Raw genomic sequence first — 20,924 nt, forward strand, 5'->3', positions numbered from 1 at the left:
GAATGGAGTTATATATGGTGAGATTTCGGGCAGAAACCTCCTTCCATCAATGACAGCTTTGTGGATGAAACAAGGCTGGATCTTCCAATAGGACAATGATCCCAAGGAAGGGTTGGTGGTTTGATCACACTGGTATGTGAATGTGTATGAATGTCCCAACAATGTGATTTCCTAGATTTCTTTATTTTACATTCTGTCTCTCACAGGTGAATCTGTGAGAGACACATTCAGTATATCTATGAGGAAAATTCCAGACATGTTTTTTAAGTGGGATAACTTGTTGTATTTTTCCCTAAGAAATACTTATTGCTGGGCTGTAGATCCACATGATCTAAAAGGAAGGATTTGTTTAATTAATGTGTTTTCAGAGTAAAATGTATGCACAAAACACAAAAAAACACAGACACATTACAACACTTTTAAAGCACACTTGCAATCTTTTATTAAATATATACAACCACCCGGGGAAGCAAACATTTAAAAAATAATGTTACCCCAGATCTTAACAGCCAGTCTATCAGAGTTGGACTAAGTAACAAAAGGCAAAAAATAAAAACTAAAGAGTGCCATTCAGGAGCTAAATCTAAAAAAACAAAAGCACAAAACGGACTGATTTCTCTTGCTAATGATGAAGTGTTTTTATGTGAGAAACGCTACATAGTTGGAAATGCGCAAAAAGGAGCAAATGACATGCTTTTCCACAGAATTACAGTCACCATGTGCTGATCATAACACAAAGACAGCTTGCAGACTGAAAGATTTTTTTTGTGTCTGTTTGTTTTTTCAATTTGGTAATAATATTTACACAAAAGGCAGAATCATTAGCAATATACAGTGGTTATAAACAATTTTTCCAAAGCAGTGAATAATATTTTGGAATTAATTAATTTCAAGCAATCAAAAAAAAAAAGAAGATATTAAAACTTAAACTTAAAAGGAAAATAAAAATAAAGAAAAAGCATTTTTGAAATACAGACATTTATCATAAACATTTAGACTAGAAACAGAAAACTTTTATTCATACAAAAGCTGATCAAATCGTCTGTTATTTGACGGTGTCAATTATTTGGTTCCAAAAATTCCCAAAAGACTTTTTTTCCTATTTCTTTTTGAAGAAAGTCTCTCAACTGCAAAAAAGCATAAAAACAAAAGATCAAAGGGTGTCATATTTGCTTCAGAATAGCTTCTGCACATGCTCAGTAAACGGATGTGCTGGTTTTGTCTCACCTCCTTCACAAGACTTAGGTGTAAATTAGCACAGTCGGCCATCTCAGCAGAAGAACACAGCATGGACAGACTGATTTCCGTCTTTTCTGGAACTGTGGAAAAACAGAAGTCATAAAGCAGGAAGCTCAAACGCGGAAACTTTTCCGATCAATTTGCATGAAGGGTCTAAAAATGGCAACGCGAGCGTGGAGCAAAAGAGCTTTTTGTCCATCAGCTCTGTCACAAGGACAGCAGTAATACTAGGCTTCAAAAGACATTCAGCCAATAATTCTGTGTACATAAAGTACATAAAAATGAGTTGAAAATGTCCCTAAATTGTTTAGTGTAGTTACTGTCAGTAGAAAATACTGATAAATAATCCTACCTGGCCCTCTGGTGGTTGTTGCTATTATTTATTTTTTAAATCACATGAAAGTACACAGCACTGTCTTTGCTCTGACATCTGATTATACACTCTGCATGTCTGTTAATATATAGAATGTTCAAAATGCAAAGTAAAAAAAAAAAAAAATCTGTCGGAATTCAAGTTAATGGAGACCTCACAGTGACGATAACCTTAGAGAGAGGAACCAGCCATGGATGTAACATGTCTGCTCTTTTATTTTGGTTATGTATTGAACCTCTTAGCCAGTAGTTCAGGCAGAGAGTAGAAAAAAGAGGAGTAAAAGTTGCAGGAGAACAAAAACTTGCATTATTTGCAGATGATCTACTACTAACCATATCTCAACCTACATAAACCTTACTTGTAATTGTGGAATCCCTCAAAGAATTTGGCACTTCCCCCGTATATGAAATGAATGTAACCAATACCCAGGTCTGAACTTTAAACTACAGCCCCCCTCAAAATATTAAAAATGATTACAAATGGGAAGGGCAAGCAGACGCAATTAAATACACACAAACTGCATAATTCTCAACTGACCAAAAATTTTGAACAGCTCAAAACTGAATTCACAAACATAGGAATCACTTCTGAATCACATATATCACGCATGTATCACTGAAGATTGAAATATCATATGTGAAAAATGTGCAAAATGTACATTGTGGCTGTGTGACACGGCTTTTAACAAGCCAAAACTCTAAGAGGGGAATTCCCTATGTGTCTTTCTGCGTGTGTGCTCCGGCCATGAATATACAGTAAATGTTCATTTAAATGTGAAAATTTAAACGTTCTTGGCTAAAACTACGTTTCAAAATGTATTTTTAAATAATCAAATGTTGAACTTTTATTCAGTGGCAAACTAGATGGCAAAATTATGTCAATTCATTTTACAAATCAAAATATTACCTTTTAATGTACATTTTAAATTGAAAAAAGTAGCTGTTTTTTGTAACTGTATATATAAACACTAAATCCAAAACATAATTAAAACCTAAATCTAGACAAAAGCTAAATTCAAATATAAATTTAAATGTAAATATACAGAAATGTTGAGCTGTCACTGACTTTAGCTTCAGATGAAATGTTTTTAACCAAAACTCCCAAATTATTTGTTTTTTTTAGACTTGTGAAGCAAGCATAAAAAAAGTTGTTTTTTTATTTAAAGAAAGCAAACATTAATATGACTTTCATGTTAAGACTAAATGAATTCATAAACAAAGGTTTCCTATGGGGAAATGTAGAAACTGGACCAGTCATATTAAAAGTGTAGCTGATGAAAAATTTGAATGAAAAACTTTTTAAATTCAAACTCTCACCTGTAAACCCGTAGCAGACTGCTGGTGAGCTTCTGATGTCTCCAGCAACCGTGTAGACCTCAAAAGTATAGTTGGTTCCTGATATTAGGCCTGTAAAGTTCTTGGTGGTGGTATCTTTCACTTCTTCTTCATAGCTGCTATTCCAGATACTGGTAACATTAATTATGTATGTAGCTTTTGTTATCTTGTCAGGAGCGTCCCACTGTAAGGTGAGGCTGTCGTTTGAGTCAAACGTAATTCTGACATTGGAGGGGGGTGTAGGCACTGGAAAATTAAAAAAACAGTGTCATGTATCAGTAAGCGTGTGACTGGAAAAGACAATTTCATAAACTCTAAGCCCTTCAAACCCACGTGTAAAACTGGACTTTGACCGTGTTGGGCCTGGAATGTTTCCACTGACAGCATGTACAAATACTGTGTAATTGGTTGATGAGTTTAACTTGGTGATGTTTACTTCCAATAATGTAGTATTCATTTCAAAGAGTTTGACTTCATGCCAAACTTCAATGACAAATGTTACACCACTGCCTCCTGCATGCTTCCATGTAGTTTTGATTGAGTCGTTTCCTGCTGTCAAAATAACATCTGTGACCTCTAGAGGGGCTGTTTAAAAGTAAAAAAAAAGTCACATTGGTTACATTCGGGAAGAAGCATGACAACAGTGTGTTCATATAAAGTGGGGTTGGTGTTACCTGTGTAATTGGTGATGTTTGTAACATCTCCCATCAGGCTGTGATTGGACAGAGCTCTCACACTGATGTCTATTTTAGTTCCACTCGGCAGATTTGTTAATGTCAGTTCGGTTTCAGGTGTACTTACGTTATAGGTTCTGTATGAAAAGACATATAACGTACTATCACAGGCCAATTTCAAAGCTTCCAGAAAGCAGGTCGATCCAGCCGAACAACTCTTTAAATACCACCTTAAGAAATATTCCGTCAGGCTTTAGACAACACCACAACAGAGGGACAACACTTGCTAAAGTGCTAAATTTAATTTGTGACTCCAGAAAACCATCAGTTTTGGTGCAGCCCTCAGTACCCATTAATTCTGTTATGACAGGCTGGAAATGTGGGTGGGATTAGCGGGTGCACTTCACAGATGACTCAGATCTGATCTTGCAGGTAAGCATTATGGTGTTTCAGTCTGTAATAGTACATCTGTGAGAGTCACCACGTCATGCTGAGGAGGGACGCAACTACCCAATACAACCCCCCCACACACAGACACACAAACACACATTAAAAAAGCCCCATCTACCCTACCTCAAGCTAACTACACACCCACACAACACTTCTTTTGTGTTGTGTTCTGCTGGTTTTCCAGAAGCCCTGCCTCATCTGCTGCTGATTACCTGGATCAGGTGTGTTTAGCCAATAAGGAGCTTCAATGGCAGGTTGGTTGGAAAACATGTAGGACACCGCACCTCAAGGCCCCAGCCTCTCTCCTCTGCACCTCTCTGTTCTACTCCCTCGTCATCATCAGCTGATCGTCTCTCTTTCTCTCTATCATCATCATCATCATCATCATCATCTGAACCTCTCTCCTCATTATTCTCTGTTGTGACTGACTTGTCATGTATGCCTGCACTTATTTTCCCAAAATAAGTGAACAGGTGGTCAGCTAAAAGTTGAACCAGAATGAGCATCCATGTTTTTGTGTCTTCAATAGTTTAATTATTCCAACATGAAGTCATCACTAACCTCATGTGTGTCTCCATCACCTTTTGCCTGGTTTATTCTCCACCAAATCACGTGACCAATTTCAAGAATTATTTAATATTTTTTTTAAATAATCATCTTTCTAATACACTTTTTTAAAATTAAGAATACTATTTAAAAATGACAGACTTGGTATTAACTGGCTTTGCCCTGAATGTCCACCATAAGACCAACCTGTTTCTTTCCTCCATCTGTCCTGATTCTTTCTCTCTCTTTGTTTTTCTCTCCCTCCTCACAGCTTTATGATTGTTGAAATTGTTCAAATGCAATCCATTGTGGTCTATATTCACTAATCAAGTGGACTTTCAATTCAAACTAGTTTTTTGTAGTGACTTTTGGGACATTTTTAAGAAATTTGGTATTGTGGATTTGGGCATCCAAAAAAAAACACCATGTTTAAAATACGGTGGATGGAGTGAATTTGGAAAAAGCCCAAGTTTACATGAAAAGTAATTCTATTCACTTCAGAGGCCTCTTGGTTGGCTTCAAATCCGGACATAAAATAGGAGGAACCTTTAAATGACTGGACAGTAAAGTCATCCTCAGTGACGGAACATAGAACAGCAGTTCCAAAACGTCTATTGTTGCCAGTAAAGCATTACTTACTTATTTGTAGTGGTGGAAACGGTCACATTGAAACCTATGAAAAATCCATCTGGCTTTTCCCAGCTAACAGTAAGTGAGGAGACTGTTATGTTAGTCACCTTCAGATTAGACACTTTGGCTGGTTCTGAAACAAACATAAACAAAGGATCATCGGGCAATCAGGCAGCAGAAGATGACAAACCAACCTTGGACAATGAACAGGATATGGAACCTTTTTTATTTCACAGCGTTAGCTTATAATAATAAAATAAATTGCATGATCAATTATTGAAGATGGTTAAAGTGATTGATCTCTAATTCTATCACTTCACTCGCCCAAAAAATTGATTAATGAGTTTTTCTAATGAAAAATAATTGCACCTATTTTTTACTTCTGATACTTGATCTGCACATGTTATGATTACATCGGAAATAGTGTTATGTCTAATTATACTCATGATTGTTCTAATAAAAAAATAGCCTGCATATATTTTTGATGCTTGATCTGCATATGCTATGAAGATTTCTGAAACAGTATTATGTCTATTTTTTCTGAAATAGTGTTATTTTTATCATAGTCAGGATTTTTCTGATGAAAAAAAAGAAAATCTGCACAAATTCTCGATAACTGATCAATAAGTGCTATGCTGATTTCAAAAATAGAGTTATGTCTATTTTTGCATAATAACTAAGTAATTCATCTGTGTCGTGTAATTCATTGACAAATTCTGTATGATAAAAGTTATGAATTGGATAGTGATTAAACATTTTATAAAAATGGTTAGGGTAGAACAGGGGTGGGATTATATAAGTTTGCTTCCTTCCACTCCCTTTCAAGCAATTTTTGATTTAATGTCTAATTATCCTAAGTTTGACACATCTTTGTATGGATGTAAAACTGCTGATTGTATTGTTTTGTGCAATATTCTTGCTTTGACTGCTTCAAATAAACCATTTCAAACCAAACTAGACATTCAGTTCTTACTGCCTTTTTCAGTTGATGTCAGCGTTGTTTCCTCTTAGATTTGGGAACCAGTATGCTTTGATGGAATATACTTACTGGTGCAGCCTATAATGCTGGATTCTTCGCTCTCTTCAGATTCGTCCTGAACTGCAGTATTGACGGCAAATGTGTAACAGATCCCAGGTGTCAATTCTTTAACTTCTACATTTGTTGTCTTCACTTTCTCGGACCGATTCTTTGTCTCTACAATGTACAAATCCGCCTTTCCATGTGGCTCCCTCCAACTCAGAAAGACGGATCTCTCTGTTATGTTTTCGACCTTGAGATCATTAATTCTGAAAGGCTCTGAAAAAGTGAGAAGACTGTATTAATTTGGCAGTGATGACATTTTGTTGGACCACAAAAAACAGCAGTTGTACATTTTTGTAAGTTTTTAAAAAGAATAGATATGGAATTTAAAAGTTGATGAATTATAAAACCGTCACTTGACTAAACCGTAACTTCTGTAGTAAAGAAACACTTTCAAAGTTTACTTCAGAATAATGCAAATTTCTTACAGCTTTATTTAATTATTTACTCTATTACAATAAAAAGTTATGTCAGTTAGATTCCCAACTAAAATGCATCATTAGTCTGGCCAACCAAACGTATTGTGATTTTAACATTCCCACTGCCTTGTGACATTGATGCCAATAAAATTAAAGCTAAAGATCAACAATTTGTAAATATTCCTCATGAAAGTGGAGGTAACAGTTTTCTTTTCCATGCAACATTTGTGTTGGTTCCCAAATAAAAGCCAATGACTGCAGACAAAAAATCTATTTCAAATGAAAATAAGTAAAATATCATTTTCTGTTGACGTGAAATTTTTTAATTAATGCTAATCTTCATATCTGCTTTTTAAACAAAGTTTGTGAGCATCTGTCGATTTTTTAGAATCTATTGTTCAAGTTCTTTATATCTGATTCAGTGTTATCAGATATAAAGTCCAGTTTTTTTTTATTGCTACTTATCTTTTTAGAAGGCCTAATGAGTCCTTGATGAAAACACTGCATATAAACAAAAGCTCTAAGTGTAAAATTTATACAATTAAAAGGATTTAATTAACACATGTTCAGTCAAGTGATCTTTCCAACTGCCACAACTGTTTTCCAATATTGGTGTGTTAAATGACTAACTACATTTTAGACTTTTAGCACTTTAAATGGTAAGATGCTTTAGATTAAAATTTTATGTTATTAATAAAAAATAAAACTACATTTAAGGATAAGAGGCCAACAGCCAAATTTAACTAAAAACTAAACATAATTAAATAAATTTGCTTTAAAAAAGTGACCTTTTTATTGAAAACTTATGGAAACCTAATAAATCGTTGGCTTTCAAATTTTTGGGTGTTAAAACATAAATGCTAACATGAATAATGTTGGTTGTCTTGTGAATAATTCATTAATAGAATTGTTCAAGTTTTAAAGTTGTTCTTGCACAAATAAAAAAAATGTTGGTTTTATTTGGAAAGAAATTACTGTTCTATAAGGAATTTTATCGATGTTGTGCATTTCTTATAGGGTCACATAAAATTTAATTAAAACTTAATTTACAAAAAAACTTTAAAGTATGTACATCTTCCTACAGCCTATAGTTGAAAACTCTTTAAATACATTTTTTTTAAAATGGTTGCAACTGCAGGCTTTTTGTGCATCAATGCACAAAACCATGTCCATGGTAGAATATATCAAATTGTTCTAATTTTGCTTTATTGATGGATTGATGCAAAAATGGCTGCTGTCCTTTTTGTTGATGTAACTGGAGAAATCCCCACACATGCATGAGGAGAACATGTAATTTCCACACACAAGGTTCGATCCTGTGAGGTGAGAGTGCTAACCACTACCCCCACCGTGCAGCTCTGAAATAAATCCATAATTATTGAATTCGATGTGAAAATAAGAATTGGATTTAGCTTACTGGTGTAGAAGGAGGCATTCTGAGGGTTGAGGCGTCGGTCACACTTAACAGGAAACACCTGAACTTTGTAGTGGCTGCCAGCCGTGAGGTTAAAAAGGTCAAGGGTCAAATCTGTCACATTTTCGTACAGTTCGATGTCACCTGTGACCTCAACATCATAATGACTGATGCCACCGGGTCCAGGCAGCCAGGTCAGAGTGGCACTCCCTGACGTTACGTTCGTCACATTGACTTGGCCGAAAAATCTGTCTGTTTATAAAGAAAAAGTACATTAACAGATGCAAAGAAAATACAGTACAATAAGAAGTTATCAAGGAAATAAACTGTTTTTCTCTGTCAAGCTAACAGCTGAGCAGAAGTCAGGCTTGTCTGTGTTATGCAGTGGGAGAAAAGAGTATTTAATCAACCACCAAAAGAATTTATTTGTAAATTAGGCTGAAAAATAAATATATGGTCAATAACAAAAGATCGACTTAATATATCCTTTTTGGCAATGACAGCAGTCAAACATTTTCTGTAAGTCTTCACAAGCTTTTCACAAACTGTTGCTGGTATTTGGCACATTCCTCCATGCATATCTCCTCTAGAGCAGTGATGTTTTGGGGCTATTGCTGGGCAAAACAGACTTTCAACTCCCTACTAAATTATTTAAAAATCAGAGAATGTGATTTTCTGGACTTTTTTCCAAAATATACCTATGATGAAATCGACAGGCCTCTCTCATCTTTTTAAGTGGGAGAACTTGCACTAATGGTGGCCGACTAAATACTTTTTTTTGCCCCACTACATGTAAAACAAAAATAAATAAATAAATAAATAAATAAAAACTTAACAGACACTTGAGGGAGTCCTGTCTGTGTGTAGTAGATATGTAACATTGGCTGTATACGAGAAATGGACTTAGTGACCCCTTCCCCTCAAGTTCTGAATAGGAAGTACCCATCAAAATCCCATGAAATTCTATAGAAAAATAAACAGCTATCACTCAGTCATTCTGCTTGGCAGAATAGCCATTCTGACTCTAATACCTTTTGTATTTTACACGTTGTTGCAAATAAATCCTATGTCCTTCATGATACGTCTTCTATAGCGCAAGTTATTCATGTTTCTAAAGGTGAGAACGAGACACTCCATCCACCCAAGGGTTGTGAGCACACTCAGGCAGCAGTGTCCACAAGCATGCACTTCTCGAGCCCTGCCCACGGAGCAAGGGCCGCCGTTTGCTCAGCCATGGTTGAGCCAGCTGTGCTTTAGAAATGTCATGCCCCCCACGCACACGTGCATGGTTTACAGCAAGCATGAAACGCGATTGTTGCTGCATCTGTTTTCATGCCTTATCTGCTCTAATTATGTAGTAATACAAAAAGAAAATGAATACACATAACAAAGCTATCTCCTCACAAAGAGTTGTGTATCATGACTGTGTAGTTTTTGAGTAACTAGCACATAAACTCAGTATTTTGAATGAAGATATAGTAGAAGTTGCCTTTAAAATTGAACAGGGACTCCAGTCCATAATTCCAGGCCATCACTTGACAAAAAAAAGGGGCATGAAATCTAGTTATAAACTGACAAATCAAATGCCCTGATAAAAGTGTGTTATCAAACGCTGATCGTTTCACTGACAGATTCTCCTGACCCTGCTTTTAAGTGGTTAGGGTGGGGACTTCCAACAAGCTCACTTCTGGTGGAAGTGTTTGCCACAGAAATGTTGACTTGACTGACTTGGAAAAATCACTGATCGAATTGACTTTGTTTCGTTGGAGCTTGAGGTAAGCTGTTTTTTAGGGTGACATCACACATGCTTGGTTCAGTTCTCATATCCAGTCAATGGTATGTAGACACCTTCAGCTCAATTTCAAAGAGCACTAAAATGCCATTACTGAACTGCACAAAGATGCTGGTAAAATTTTCAGGCATGGATAAACTTTTTTCAAGTCAATTTTTTTTAAATGATGCATTGATGAACAGTCCAAACAATGTTTAACATATGTTATTATATATTCATACAATGTGTGCAGGCTTTGGTTTGTAGATACCTTCATAACAAATAAAAGGAAGAATCTCTGAGCAACTCATTTCAATCCAAGGTCCAAAACTAGTTATGACCACGCAGGAGTCCTCAATGTAGTTTTCATTAATTTCAGCGAGAAGTGGAATCTCCACAGGAGATTGTTCACATGTTGCTTCTGATGATGGCAGAGTGGTTGTCCAAAGGGAGCCTGTGGAGGACTCGAAAACATCAAAAGTTGTTGTGCTTTTTGTAGATGTCACTGGCGTCTGTTGATCTGTTGTCTTTCCAGTTGTATCTTGAGATACTGGGCTGTGAGTTATTTTGTCAGTGGTAAAAGAGATGTTTGTTTGGAAAGGGCTTTTTTGTTCTTGGTCTGTGGTAAAGGAATTTTCTGTAACAGTGGTACTATCTGAAACTGTGCTAATGTCCTCCCCTGGGGTGGTGGTTTTGAAACAATTTCCAGTGTCGGGAGTGCTTTCAACTACTTTGCAAGTAAGGAACGTTTCTTGGTTAGTAGTCTCACAACTTTTCCAGTGAGTTGTACTTTCTCCTGCAGTGCTAAACCCCTCTTGGGTTGTAGTTACTGAGAGATCTCCTATTTTAGCTGTACCTTCTCCTGCAGTGCCAATTCCTTCTTGGGTTGTAGTTACTGAGAGATCTCCTAAATTAGTCACACTTTCTTTTGAAGCGCTAATTCCCTCTTGGGTTGTAGTTACTGAGAGATCTCCTACTTTAGTCAAACTTGCTCTTGAAGCGCTAATTCCCTCTTGGGTTGTAGTTACTGAGAGATCTCCTACTTTAGTCACACTTTCTCTTGAAGCACTAATTACTACTTGGGTTGTAGTTACTGAGAGATCTGTTATGTTAGTCACACTTTCTCTTGAAGCGCTAATTCCCTCTTGGGTTGTAGTTACTGAGGGATCTACTTTAGTCACACTTTCTCTTGAAGCGCTAATTCCCTCTTGGGTTGTAGTTACTGAGAGATCTCCTACTTTAGTTGTACTTTCTCCTGCAGTTCTTAATCCCTCTTGGGTTGTAGTTACTGAGAGATCTCCTACTTTAGTCACACTTTCTCTTGAAGCGCTAATTCCCTCTTGGGTTGTAGTTACTGAGAGATCTCCTAGTTTTGTCACACTTTCTCTTGAAGCGCCAACTCCTTCTTGGGTTGTGGTTACTGAGAGATCTCCTACTTTAGTCACACTTTTTCTTGAAGCACTAATTCTTACTTGGGTTGTAGTTACTGAGAGATCTGTTATGTTAGTCACACTTTCTCTTGAAGCGCTAATTCCCTCTTGGGTTGTAGTTACTGAGGGATCTACTTTAGTCACACTTTCTCTTGAAGCGCTAATTCCCTCTTGGGTTGTAGTTACTGAGAGGTCTCCTACTTTAGTCACACTTTGTCCTGCAGTGCTAATTCCCTCTTGGGTTGTAGTTACTGAGAGATCTCCTACTTTAGTTGTACTTTCTCCTGCAGTTCTTAATCCCTCTTGGGTTGTAGTTACTGAGAGATCTCCTACTTTAGTCACACTTTCTCTTGAAGCGCTAATTCCCTCTTGGGTTGTAGTTACTGAGAGATCTCCTACTTTAGTAACACTTTCTCTTGAAGCACTAATTCTTACTTGGGTTGTAGTTACTGAGAGATCTGTTATGTTAGTCACACTTTCTCTTGAAGCGCTAATTCCCTCTTGGGTTGTAGTTACTGAGGGATCTACTTTAGTCACACTTTCTCTTGAAGCGCTAATTCCCTCTTGGGTTGTAGTTACTGAGAGGTCTCCTACTTTAGTCACACTTTCTCCTGCAGTGCTAATTCCCTCTTGGCTTGATGTTTGTCTTGAATATTTTGTGTCCATCGTACTTTCTCTTGCAGTGCTAATTCCTTCTTGGTCGGTAGTTTGTCTGAAATGTTTTGTGTCCGTCGTACTCTCTCTTGCAGTGCTAAGTCCCTCCTGGTTTGTGGTAAGTCCCTCTTGGTTCGTTCTTTCTTTCATTGTGCAACTTAGGAATATATTTTGGTTGGTGGGCTTAGTTGTTTTTTCTTCTTTTGTAGTAATTTCCTCTTGATTGGTGGTTATAGTACTGCTCATTTGAGTTGTTCTGGCTTCTGTTTTCCCAGATGCTGCAGATGGGGTGGATGGCACATGGTATGTTTCGCCTGTTGTTCCTTCACTAGCCTTGGTTATTTCACTTTGCCCTGTACTTTCAGGAGGAGAATACATAACACTGGTCTGTACAGTGGGTGATTCTGTAAACGGGGCAAGTCTCGTTGTAACCCTGGTTGTTGATCCTGGGCATGTGCAAGAGCAACTGCAGCATTTTATTTCTGGGAGGCGAGATTTAAACACTGGCATACCAGGATGCCAGTTCTGGAAGACGAGGGGATCCCCATTGGACCATTTGCACCAAGTCTTGCAGGGAGGCCTACCAGTGATGTTGGTGTTGTTAAATATGTTGATGATGCTGTCTATGTTGCTGAAATTGCTTTTGCTGCCCTTGTCATAGGTGAAGTTGTCATTGCTGGTGAAGTTGCTGTCACTGGTGAAATTGTTTTTGTCTGTCACGTTTTTGGGGAAATGCTTGCGAAGGCCAATCCAGTGGTCTGTGTCAATCATCTTGATTATTACCTGGACATTGTCTGAGGTCAGAGCCACTAGATCCTTATAGCAGACCTGAGCAAAAATAAAGGTTCAATGTCATTTCTTTCCAATATAAACAGAAAAGTCAGACATACACTTGGGTTTTTTTCCTCTTCCTGATTTTCATGCATTTTTTTAAAACCTTTTTTTCCAATGCTTCTGGATATTAAAGTCCCACTCCGATTATTTTTTTATTTTTTGTAAAAGCATTTCGAGTAGTCTTTTAAGTGTCATTATTCCGTTTTAGAGAAAACAAAAAACCTGTTTTGCTTTATTTCTGCAAAGCGGCAGAAGTTCATTGGTGATTTGTCTGTAAGTTGCGGGTGTGGAGTAAGCCTGCTCCCATTTTTCATCATCCATCTGTTACACTCTCCCGCTAGCATACAGCCCCTCATAGCCACAAGCTAAAATCAGCAGTGAACCAAAAATGGCGAGCAATATTGGACCTTCCCAGCCATACAGTTTTGACCCAGATGCCAGCTCAGATGAGGAAAGTTAAGACATACACGGATCTATTTTTTGGCAAGTGAATAGACTGGAATGGAGCGGAGCAGCAAGATTGTGGCCTGCTGATTGTAGCACGTGTCACAGCTACAAGTTTTTTTTAAACTGCAGTTTTTCGTGTGCGCCTGATTCAGTAGATTTGAATGAAGAAAATACTCAGAAATGCAATTTTGAGCTTAATTTTGTTAAACATATGTCTGCCATCATCAGAAAAATGCTATAAAAATGGCAGAGGCATTGTCCCAAAAAATTTAAGACATATAACAAAAACAAGACATACAAGAATATGTTAAAAACATCAAAAACAAGATTTTGATTGTATTGGGTCTTTCTAGATCCTCCAAGAAACAGTAGGATTTAATGGTGAAATCTGTCAGTGGTTATGCTCAACATGTAGAATAAAAGTAATAGCAGAATGTGAAATTCATGAAAAGGGCATGAGATAATGCAAAATATTTCCAGAAGTAAAAAAATTGGTGATCATGTTTACATTAGACATATACATACTGGATTTTAACCCTGTAAAGCCCACTACTCAAAACATTGACAGAAAATTAGTCTTTTGAATTAAGATGATTTTTTTTATAGATATTTAAATTCTCGAACAAGTTCAAGCTCTAAGTTTCGATTACAGGGCAGAAAACATGAAACAAGTTAAATACAATGTTTTGATCACGCTATTGAGATGGGGACCTCATACATGTGTGCGTTAAATATGAAAAAGATGGTTATGTAGGGTTAAATAGGTCAATAATTCCTAGGTTAAGATTCTAAAACCAGGCTGTATGTGATTCTCTTCGGTTTCAAAACCTTGTGACTTTTGAACACAGAAGTGAATGGTGCTTTTCAGTCTAAAGACTGAAAGCAGTCTCCCTCTGGTGGTCATTTGAAAAACTGCAAGATTTTGTATTCCCTGGTTGCCATCAAATTTGGGATTGGAATGTGGAGACATGTTTGTGAGGGAAACAGAGATGGAGATAAAGTGATTTATTATTTTGGTTTTCAGGAGAGTATTGCATAATAATTGACAATGCCGGATTTAGGTTGGACAAGACACAAGAGCATAGAAGGATTTAGAACAAAAGTTTTGTGTGGTTTTTGTCGTCTAGGAGATCAGTGAGTCCAAAGTGGGGTCAGGGGAGAGTGTGACCACACAACATACAGGCTGTGAAGAATATATTTATTTGGTCTTTCAGGAAAGAGTTGAAAAAAGATAGTAGATAAAAGATAGATAGTGGAGAGGTGCTTGTAGACTAATAGAATAGACACCAACATGTTGGAGAATACTTTGTGTGTCATATGCAAAGACGAAAAAGGAACAAGGAAGTTAAAAAGCCTATTTAAAAAGAAAAAGGTTAGGCACAGAATAATGAGTAAAAAGGCCTGGTTGGAAACAGAATGAAGTTTATAAAAAGGGAGAATTTTCTGAGTCGATTATTTCACGATAGGTTGAACATTGAAGAAGGAAAGATGAATTTGCACAGGTTGCTGAGGCAGAGACAACGATGGAGGGGTGTGTAACAGGTGAGGTAGGATACAGCTGAAAATCTGTTGACTTGTTCCACAAGTGCATCACAAATCATGGGGAGTAGATGACAGAGAGAAATGTTAGAGAGCAAAGAGGTGACGCTTGTGGAGCAGGAAACGTTGACTATCAATAAGGAAGAATTGCAGAGTGTTGAAGAGGAAGAGGCTTGGAAAGGCGGTTAGTGCGGAGGATTTGCTTTTGGACATATGGAAATGTTCGGGAGAGGTGGCAGCAGATTTGGCGATATTTTGGAGAAAATAGGTGGACTGGTGCCCATCTTTATTAAGGACAAGGGAGAGTTATGGAAACTCCAGAGGAAAAAAGCTGATGAGTCACACTATTAAGTTAAGGGAAAGAGTCGAGGAACCTCGGCTGAGGTCAGAAATGAGCATTTGTTGAGCAACAGTACAGTTTGATCCAAAGAAAAGGAACCACAGCTGCAATATTTGCTTTGAGGATCCTTCTAGAGAAGAACAAAGAAGGTCGGGAGGAGCTGTGGTGTCAAATATCAAGCAGAAGGTTTGGAAAGGAGTTGCTTAAGTGAAAACAACACAATGGAAAGGAGAGGTTCACCTGGAACAGCTGGTGAGGAAGGTGGAGGACTTTCCTCAATTAGAACCACCTGTCCAAAGCTGCTATGACAAATAACCGATTCGGTCAGGTTGAAACAGGTGGAAATGAGCGTTAGTAAGACTGAAAGAAAAGGTATGCAAGACGGTGATTAGACCGCCGATGATGTGTTTGTTGCTGATGGACGGTCTGGAGAAAAATACACTGCTTCTTTCTGAGTGTAATAATTTGGGTAAGATTAACAAATAGGACCAATAGACTTAAAGATTTAAATTAGGTTTTTTAACATGTTCTTGTGGCCTTTTTCTGAAGATGGAGGTCATATATAAACAAAACTATGCATAAAATTGCAATCCTGAGTATTTATTAAAAACAGACGAAAAAATGCAGTTTGAGAAAGCCAGTTGCTGTGATGTAGGTGCTGCAGTCAGTGGGCCACAAGCTGCCTGCTCCGCTCCACTCGGTAGCAGACAAATAGATCCCTGAACGTCTTTGTTTCAAAATAAAAGCAGCAATGTGGGCTTCAAGTTCCGGTTCAGGAATTCTGGTTCTGGACGTTAATGTTTGAAGCCAGGTACTCTTGAAACTAGCAGGATAGCGTGTGAACAGAGAGCTCTCAACAATGGAGGGGAGGGGGGAGGGGGCTAACTCCATACCGACAGTCCCGCCCACAACTTGCTCTGCAGAAACTATGTCCTGCAAAATAACAGGTTTTTTTTTTATTTTGGCTAAAAACTGCATAATAATAATAAAAACACCTCTGGGAACACTACAACAGACCATGAGGTGATCGGAGTGGGACTTTAAAAGAAGCGAGGAAAGTGGAACTGAAAGGAAGAGACGTGTTCAGGAGGGTAAAAAGATGCTCAGGTCGAGGCTTCTGGAGAAGAAACATAAAGATGACAAGAGATGAAATCTGTAGGTTTAGTGAAAGTGATGATGAACTTAATCAATGTGAGAGAGGACAATAAAGAGTTTGAGATTTAACGGAGGCAGATAAATTGCTTTAACAGGGCGGAGCCACAAGTAACAGAAGAACCAGCAAGAAACATGAACATAATTACAATCATGTTACAGCTTTGCTTTATTGTATAATAACCAAATCTGTTGTAGCAAAAGTACTCATAAGAAATGTAAAATTGTGAGTAAAGTTCTCATGAAAGTGAGTTAAACATAAAAGTACCTGGCAGTAGCTCCTGGCCTCATCCCAGGTAAGCTGTTGGGACTCGTTGAAGTACTGTCTTTCAGCACTTGTGAATGTGAGAATCAAAGCTAAAAAAAAAAGAAAGAAACAAGTACGTTTGTAAATGAACATGTTTCAGATTTTTTAAAACACCCTTTTCCGGTTTTTATCTCTTTTTTGAATTTGTCTGGTTGAAATTCTTTTGACCTTTTGCAAAAGTCTAAAAAAAAAGAGGGAAAGTAGATGTTCAGTATTCAGACTTCAACCACCACAACATTCATTTCTAATTTGTTCATTTCTTCCATATGATTGTGGTTGACTGTTTATGAGAACTGGACTGAGTGGCTCCTCCCTATAGAGAAATAAACAGTTATTACTCAGTCAGTCATTCTATTGATCAAAATGACATTCTTAGTTTTTTTAAACACGTTCTTGATGCTAATTTTTTTTAATTATTTTTGTCTTTATTGCAAGTTATTTAAGTTATAAACTGCTTAATCAGATGCTTCAATAAAACAATGTGATCTTACGTGAAGAGTTAAAATCTTTGATTGACAGATTCCTTGTAGCCCACTTTCAAGTGGTAAAGGTGTGGACTTCAAACAAGATCATCAGTGATTGGGAAGAGTGGTTTCCATAGAAACAATGACTCACACCGACTTGGATCAATCCCTAACGACATTGTCTGTCTCCAACATGGTGGAGTCTGTATCTTAACAAATGGCGACTGAATTGACGACATTTTGTTGGAGTCGGAGGTAAACCATTTTCCATGGGTGACGTCACACGCGCTCAGTCCAGTTCTTATATACAGTCAAAGTGTGTCACACGACAGCTAAATGTAAAGTTAGCAAATTGGAAAGTGAGTTTAAAAACACGACGAGAGAGACATACTATGAAAACAGAAAAAGCATTTTCCGTTTTATCTGTAAAGTGAACACAGTTTTCTAATCAAATCTAAGATTTGCATGATTTCAGTATGGGGTGCTGTTGTAAAGTTGCACAGTCAAATTTTTAAACAGCAATATTTTTTGGGGTTTTTGCATGTTTTTGTAGGAAAAACAGGTTTCCTTTTACAAATTTGCATCTTTTGATTCATGTATTTATGAATGTCGAATTTACTTACTAAATATTTAGTTAGTAAGCTTATTTTTTATTTAAAGTTTAATATTTTTTATAATTATATTTTATTAGATTCCAAACTAAATGTTTAGTTTAGTTGTTCAGTTTGTAAATTAAACATTTATTTTGCTAATTAAATATTTAGATCTGACCTAAATATTTATTTTCTAAACAAAACATTAAAGTTTCATGACTTAATATTTATCTGTTGATTAAATATTTCAGTTCAAATTAAATATTTAGCTTTAAAGTACATTTTTTGTTTTGTAGATGAATATTTAGGTCCAAACTTTATTTAGCTAACATGCAAATGCACTTGCCAATTAGCGGAAGTGGACTATCAAAATAAAAGCTGGATTTTGCTCTGTCTCTGAACTGATTCCTGCCAGAGTTGTCTGTGTACGTCCTCATGCTTTCCTGATTCAACAGCCACCTCTGCTGGATAAACAGTCAGTCCCCCGTCCTCTGCTACCCTCACCTCTTTTTAACGTTTCCTTTATCATGTGTTTGTTTGATAAATACGAAGGAGTTTTAGGGCCAGTTTACTTTTTTTTTTTAATTATGACTTTAAAGTCATACATTTACAAGAAAAAAAGGAATTACTGTTAAATCACGAGAATAAAGTTGTAAATTTACAAGAACAAAGTTGTAAATTTACAACTTTAAAGTCATAAATATACGACTTAAGTCATAAATATATGATTTTAAAGTCATAAATCTATGACTTAAGTCATAAATATACGACTTTACGACTTTAAAGTCATAAATATACGACTTAAGTCGTAAATATACGACTTTACGACTTTAAAGTCATAAATATACGACTTAAGCCATAAATACACGACTTTAAAGTGATAAATATATGACTTAAGTCATAAATATACGACTTTAATCTTGAATTTACTAGAAAAAGTTGTACATTTAGGAGAAAAAAGTCATTAATTTACAAGAAAAACACCAAAGTTGTCTGTATATTGAAGCCGTGCTTAAAGATAAAAGATGTGGAGCATTTTGTGAAGTTTTATTTCCGGGTAGGTTTCAAAAACAAAAACAAATCTGACCCTTTTGGCAACTCAAAATCAGATTCTTGTTAGTGTAGCTGCCTTTCCGGGGTTTGTGTCAGTAAAGCGGAGTGTCTTATGTAAAATAAGGAGCTCAGAGGTGTAGAGGACCACAACTTTATTTTCCTTTTCACTCACATACCCAGAAGTCCTTTTGTCACCTTACATCATCAACCTGTCATGCGCACAAGAAACACCAAAGGAAAACACCAAATGAAAACAGTGTTAGATACGCCCCCCTCCTCCAGATGAAACGTCTCGTTTCATCATAAAACAACAAAGACGAATGAAATTAGTCTATGTTAGCATCAGAACGTTAAAAATGCCAAAAAACTGTGCCTCCTTAGACGAAAAGGTCACACAGACGTAGAGAATTTCATAATTCATAATTTAGTTTTCTTTCAAAAACTAGATTTATGAAAATTAATTAGCTTGCTGATTCAACAGCATTTTCAAATCATTATATTAAGAAACCAAGTTTAATTAATTTTCTTTAAAAGTGCAATTTACAATGTGGAATTACTAAAGCCTTAACACAATTTACTTTAATTGGAAATGAATTATTGAGTTTATATTGCATGTATATTTCTTTATATTTAATTCCCAATTCATTGGTGATCATCAAAAAGCTGGTTTACTTTCTAAAAGAAAACGCTCATAGCATCATAGGACAGGATGGGGGAAGAAAAGGGGGTTTCTGAAACGGGTCCTAGAACCGCACTTTGCTCAGATCTCAATACACGCCAACAGATAAACCTGATAATGAACTGGACTTACTTTAGACCCTATTGACATGACTGATGACTGACTCATTTAAAAAACAGTTTACCAAAACATTTGAATAGTTTTTGCCTCCAGGGATAAAAAACAAACCAACATTAAATTAAGTTTCCACAAATAATTACAAAGATTCAAATGTGTTCTTTCCATTAATAAATATTAGTAAGAATAATACAGTTTTGCATTCATTTGTTATCTTTATCTAAAATGAACATATTTGTTTACATGGAACATTTCAGATAGATATGGAAACTAAAGGAGCTCATTTTTTTTAAACATTTGTACACAACACTGACCTCATTAACGTTGCAAAAACAGGCTTAGCAGTTATTATATACGAGCTCCACAGCATGTGTTTGGCATGAAAATATCCCAAAGTATTATTCTTTTACTTTCCAGAAAATATATCCTGACCTATATGTCCTGTAGTATAAATTAAAGAAAAATGTAAAATGTGTAGAAAATTTCATGTAAATGAATATAAAGTCAAGAGGGACAAGTCTTTAATCGTCTGATTTACAAATTTATTCTTGGTAAAAATCATTTTAAACACTTAATCATTTATTAAACAACCTAATATTGCCTGAAGCCAATTAACACATGAGTTTAACCAGACTGGAAGATTTAGAAATGAATAAATTAATTAAAAACTCACCCAAACAAATGAAAATACAGGCTTTGTCCAAAAGTAGCGTTCCCATTTTGGGCAGCAAGTATTCCCACAAGCATACAGGAAAGCTATGATAGAACTACAGAGACAAAAATCTGTAGTAACTCACAAACGACACCTGCAGTCTCCAGGCTAAATAAATGCAGACTCATCAGTCGCTTGGTTTTTCAATCCTCCAAGATCCTGGATCGTGCTGACGGACGGGGGAGGAATTACAAACCACGACCATAATGACAGCAAATTTGCCTAAAGCTAAAGAGCTCCTTTCAATTTGAAAAAAAACGTACAAATGCAGGCATTTTTAAACCCACAAAACCGGACATGCAAAACACATTGCTCTGAGCCGACGCACGCACAATAATCCACAGACTCACTAGAATGGGGGATTGTTCTTTTGGTTTCTTTTTTTCCAAATTCACAAAAGGTCCAGTTTAACACAGTTAGCCACTGTGTCTGGTTTATTAAAAGAAATAGTCAATTTTGACGAAAAACTTTTCAGTCCGGTCCAACAATAAAAGTTACAAATATAATCTAAAGTTTAGCCTAAATTACAAAAAGGGTTTATTCAAATATACAGCTTGTCAGAAGATTCATAACGCCATGTTGAAACAGTAAAATATGTCCAACACAAGAGGCTTTCAGCTCTTATTTGCTCAGCTGTTGGACAAGTTAAAAAAAAGGAATACTCAAACTTTT

General features: G+C 36.4%; 1 protein-coding gene across 2 annotated transcripts; it reads right to left on the reverse strand.

Annotated features, from left to right (window-relative positions):
• Window positions 1-417: 417 nt before the first annotated feature.
• Window positions 418-20,393, reverse strand: LOC105356406 (receptor-type tyrosine-protein phosphatase eta-like). 2 transcript variants are annotated; one of them, XM_011487488.4, is made up of 11 exons: window positions 20,214-20,393; window positions 16,596-16,684; window positions 10,203-12,843; window positions 8,164-8,412; window positions 6,295-6,543; window positions 5,256-5,379; window positions 3,621-3,757; window positions 3,280-3,531; window positions 2,929-3,192; window positions 1,228-1,319; window positions 418-1,127 (listed from the first exon to the last, which is right to left on the reverse strand). In XM_011487488.4, exons 1-11 carry the CDS (start codon window positions 20,257-20,259, stop codon window positions 1,059-1,061), a joined length of 4,212 nt encoding a protein of 1,403 aa, XP_011485790.3. In that variant the 5' UTR covers window positions 20,260-20,393; the 3' UTR covers window positions 418-1,058. The 2 variants fall into 2 exon arrangements, with proteins under 2 accessions (XP_011485790.3, XP_023804682.1); XM_023948914.2 differs by lacking the exons at window positions 5,256-5,379; window positions 6,295-6,543; window positions 8,164-8,412; ... (1 more) ...; window positions 16,596-16,684; window positions 20,214-20,393 and having other exon boundaries at window positions 917-1,127; window positions 3,621-3,773.
• Window positions 20,394-20,924: the final 531 nt, after the last annotated feature.

The sequence above is a fragment of the Oryzias latipes genome, chromosome 18 (assembly GCF_053564925.1).
Source record: "Oryzias latipes strain Hd-rR chromosome 18, Olatipes_Hd-rR_3.1".
In the NCBI taxonomy this organism is placed as follows: Eukaryota; Metazoa; Chordata; class Actinopteri; order Beloniformes; family Adrianichthyidae; genus Oryzias; species Oryzias latipes.

Coding starts and splice junctions, on each gene's coding strand:
- LOC105356406 (XM_011487488.4), bottom strand. CDS start 20,259: ATGGGAACGCTACTTTTGGACAAAGCCTGTATTTTCATTTGTTTGG. Junction 8,413..10,202: donor TCCTTTTATTTGTTATGAAG/GTATCTACAAAC, acceptor CTTTATAAACAG/ACAGATTTTTCGGCCAAGTC. Junction 1,320..2,928: donor AGTCTGCTACGGGTTTACAG/GTGAGAGTTTGA, acceptor GTTTTTCCACAG/TTCCAGAAAAGACGGAAATC.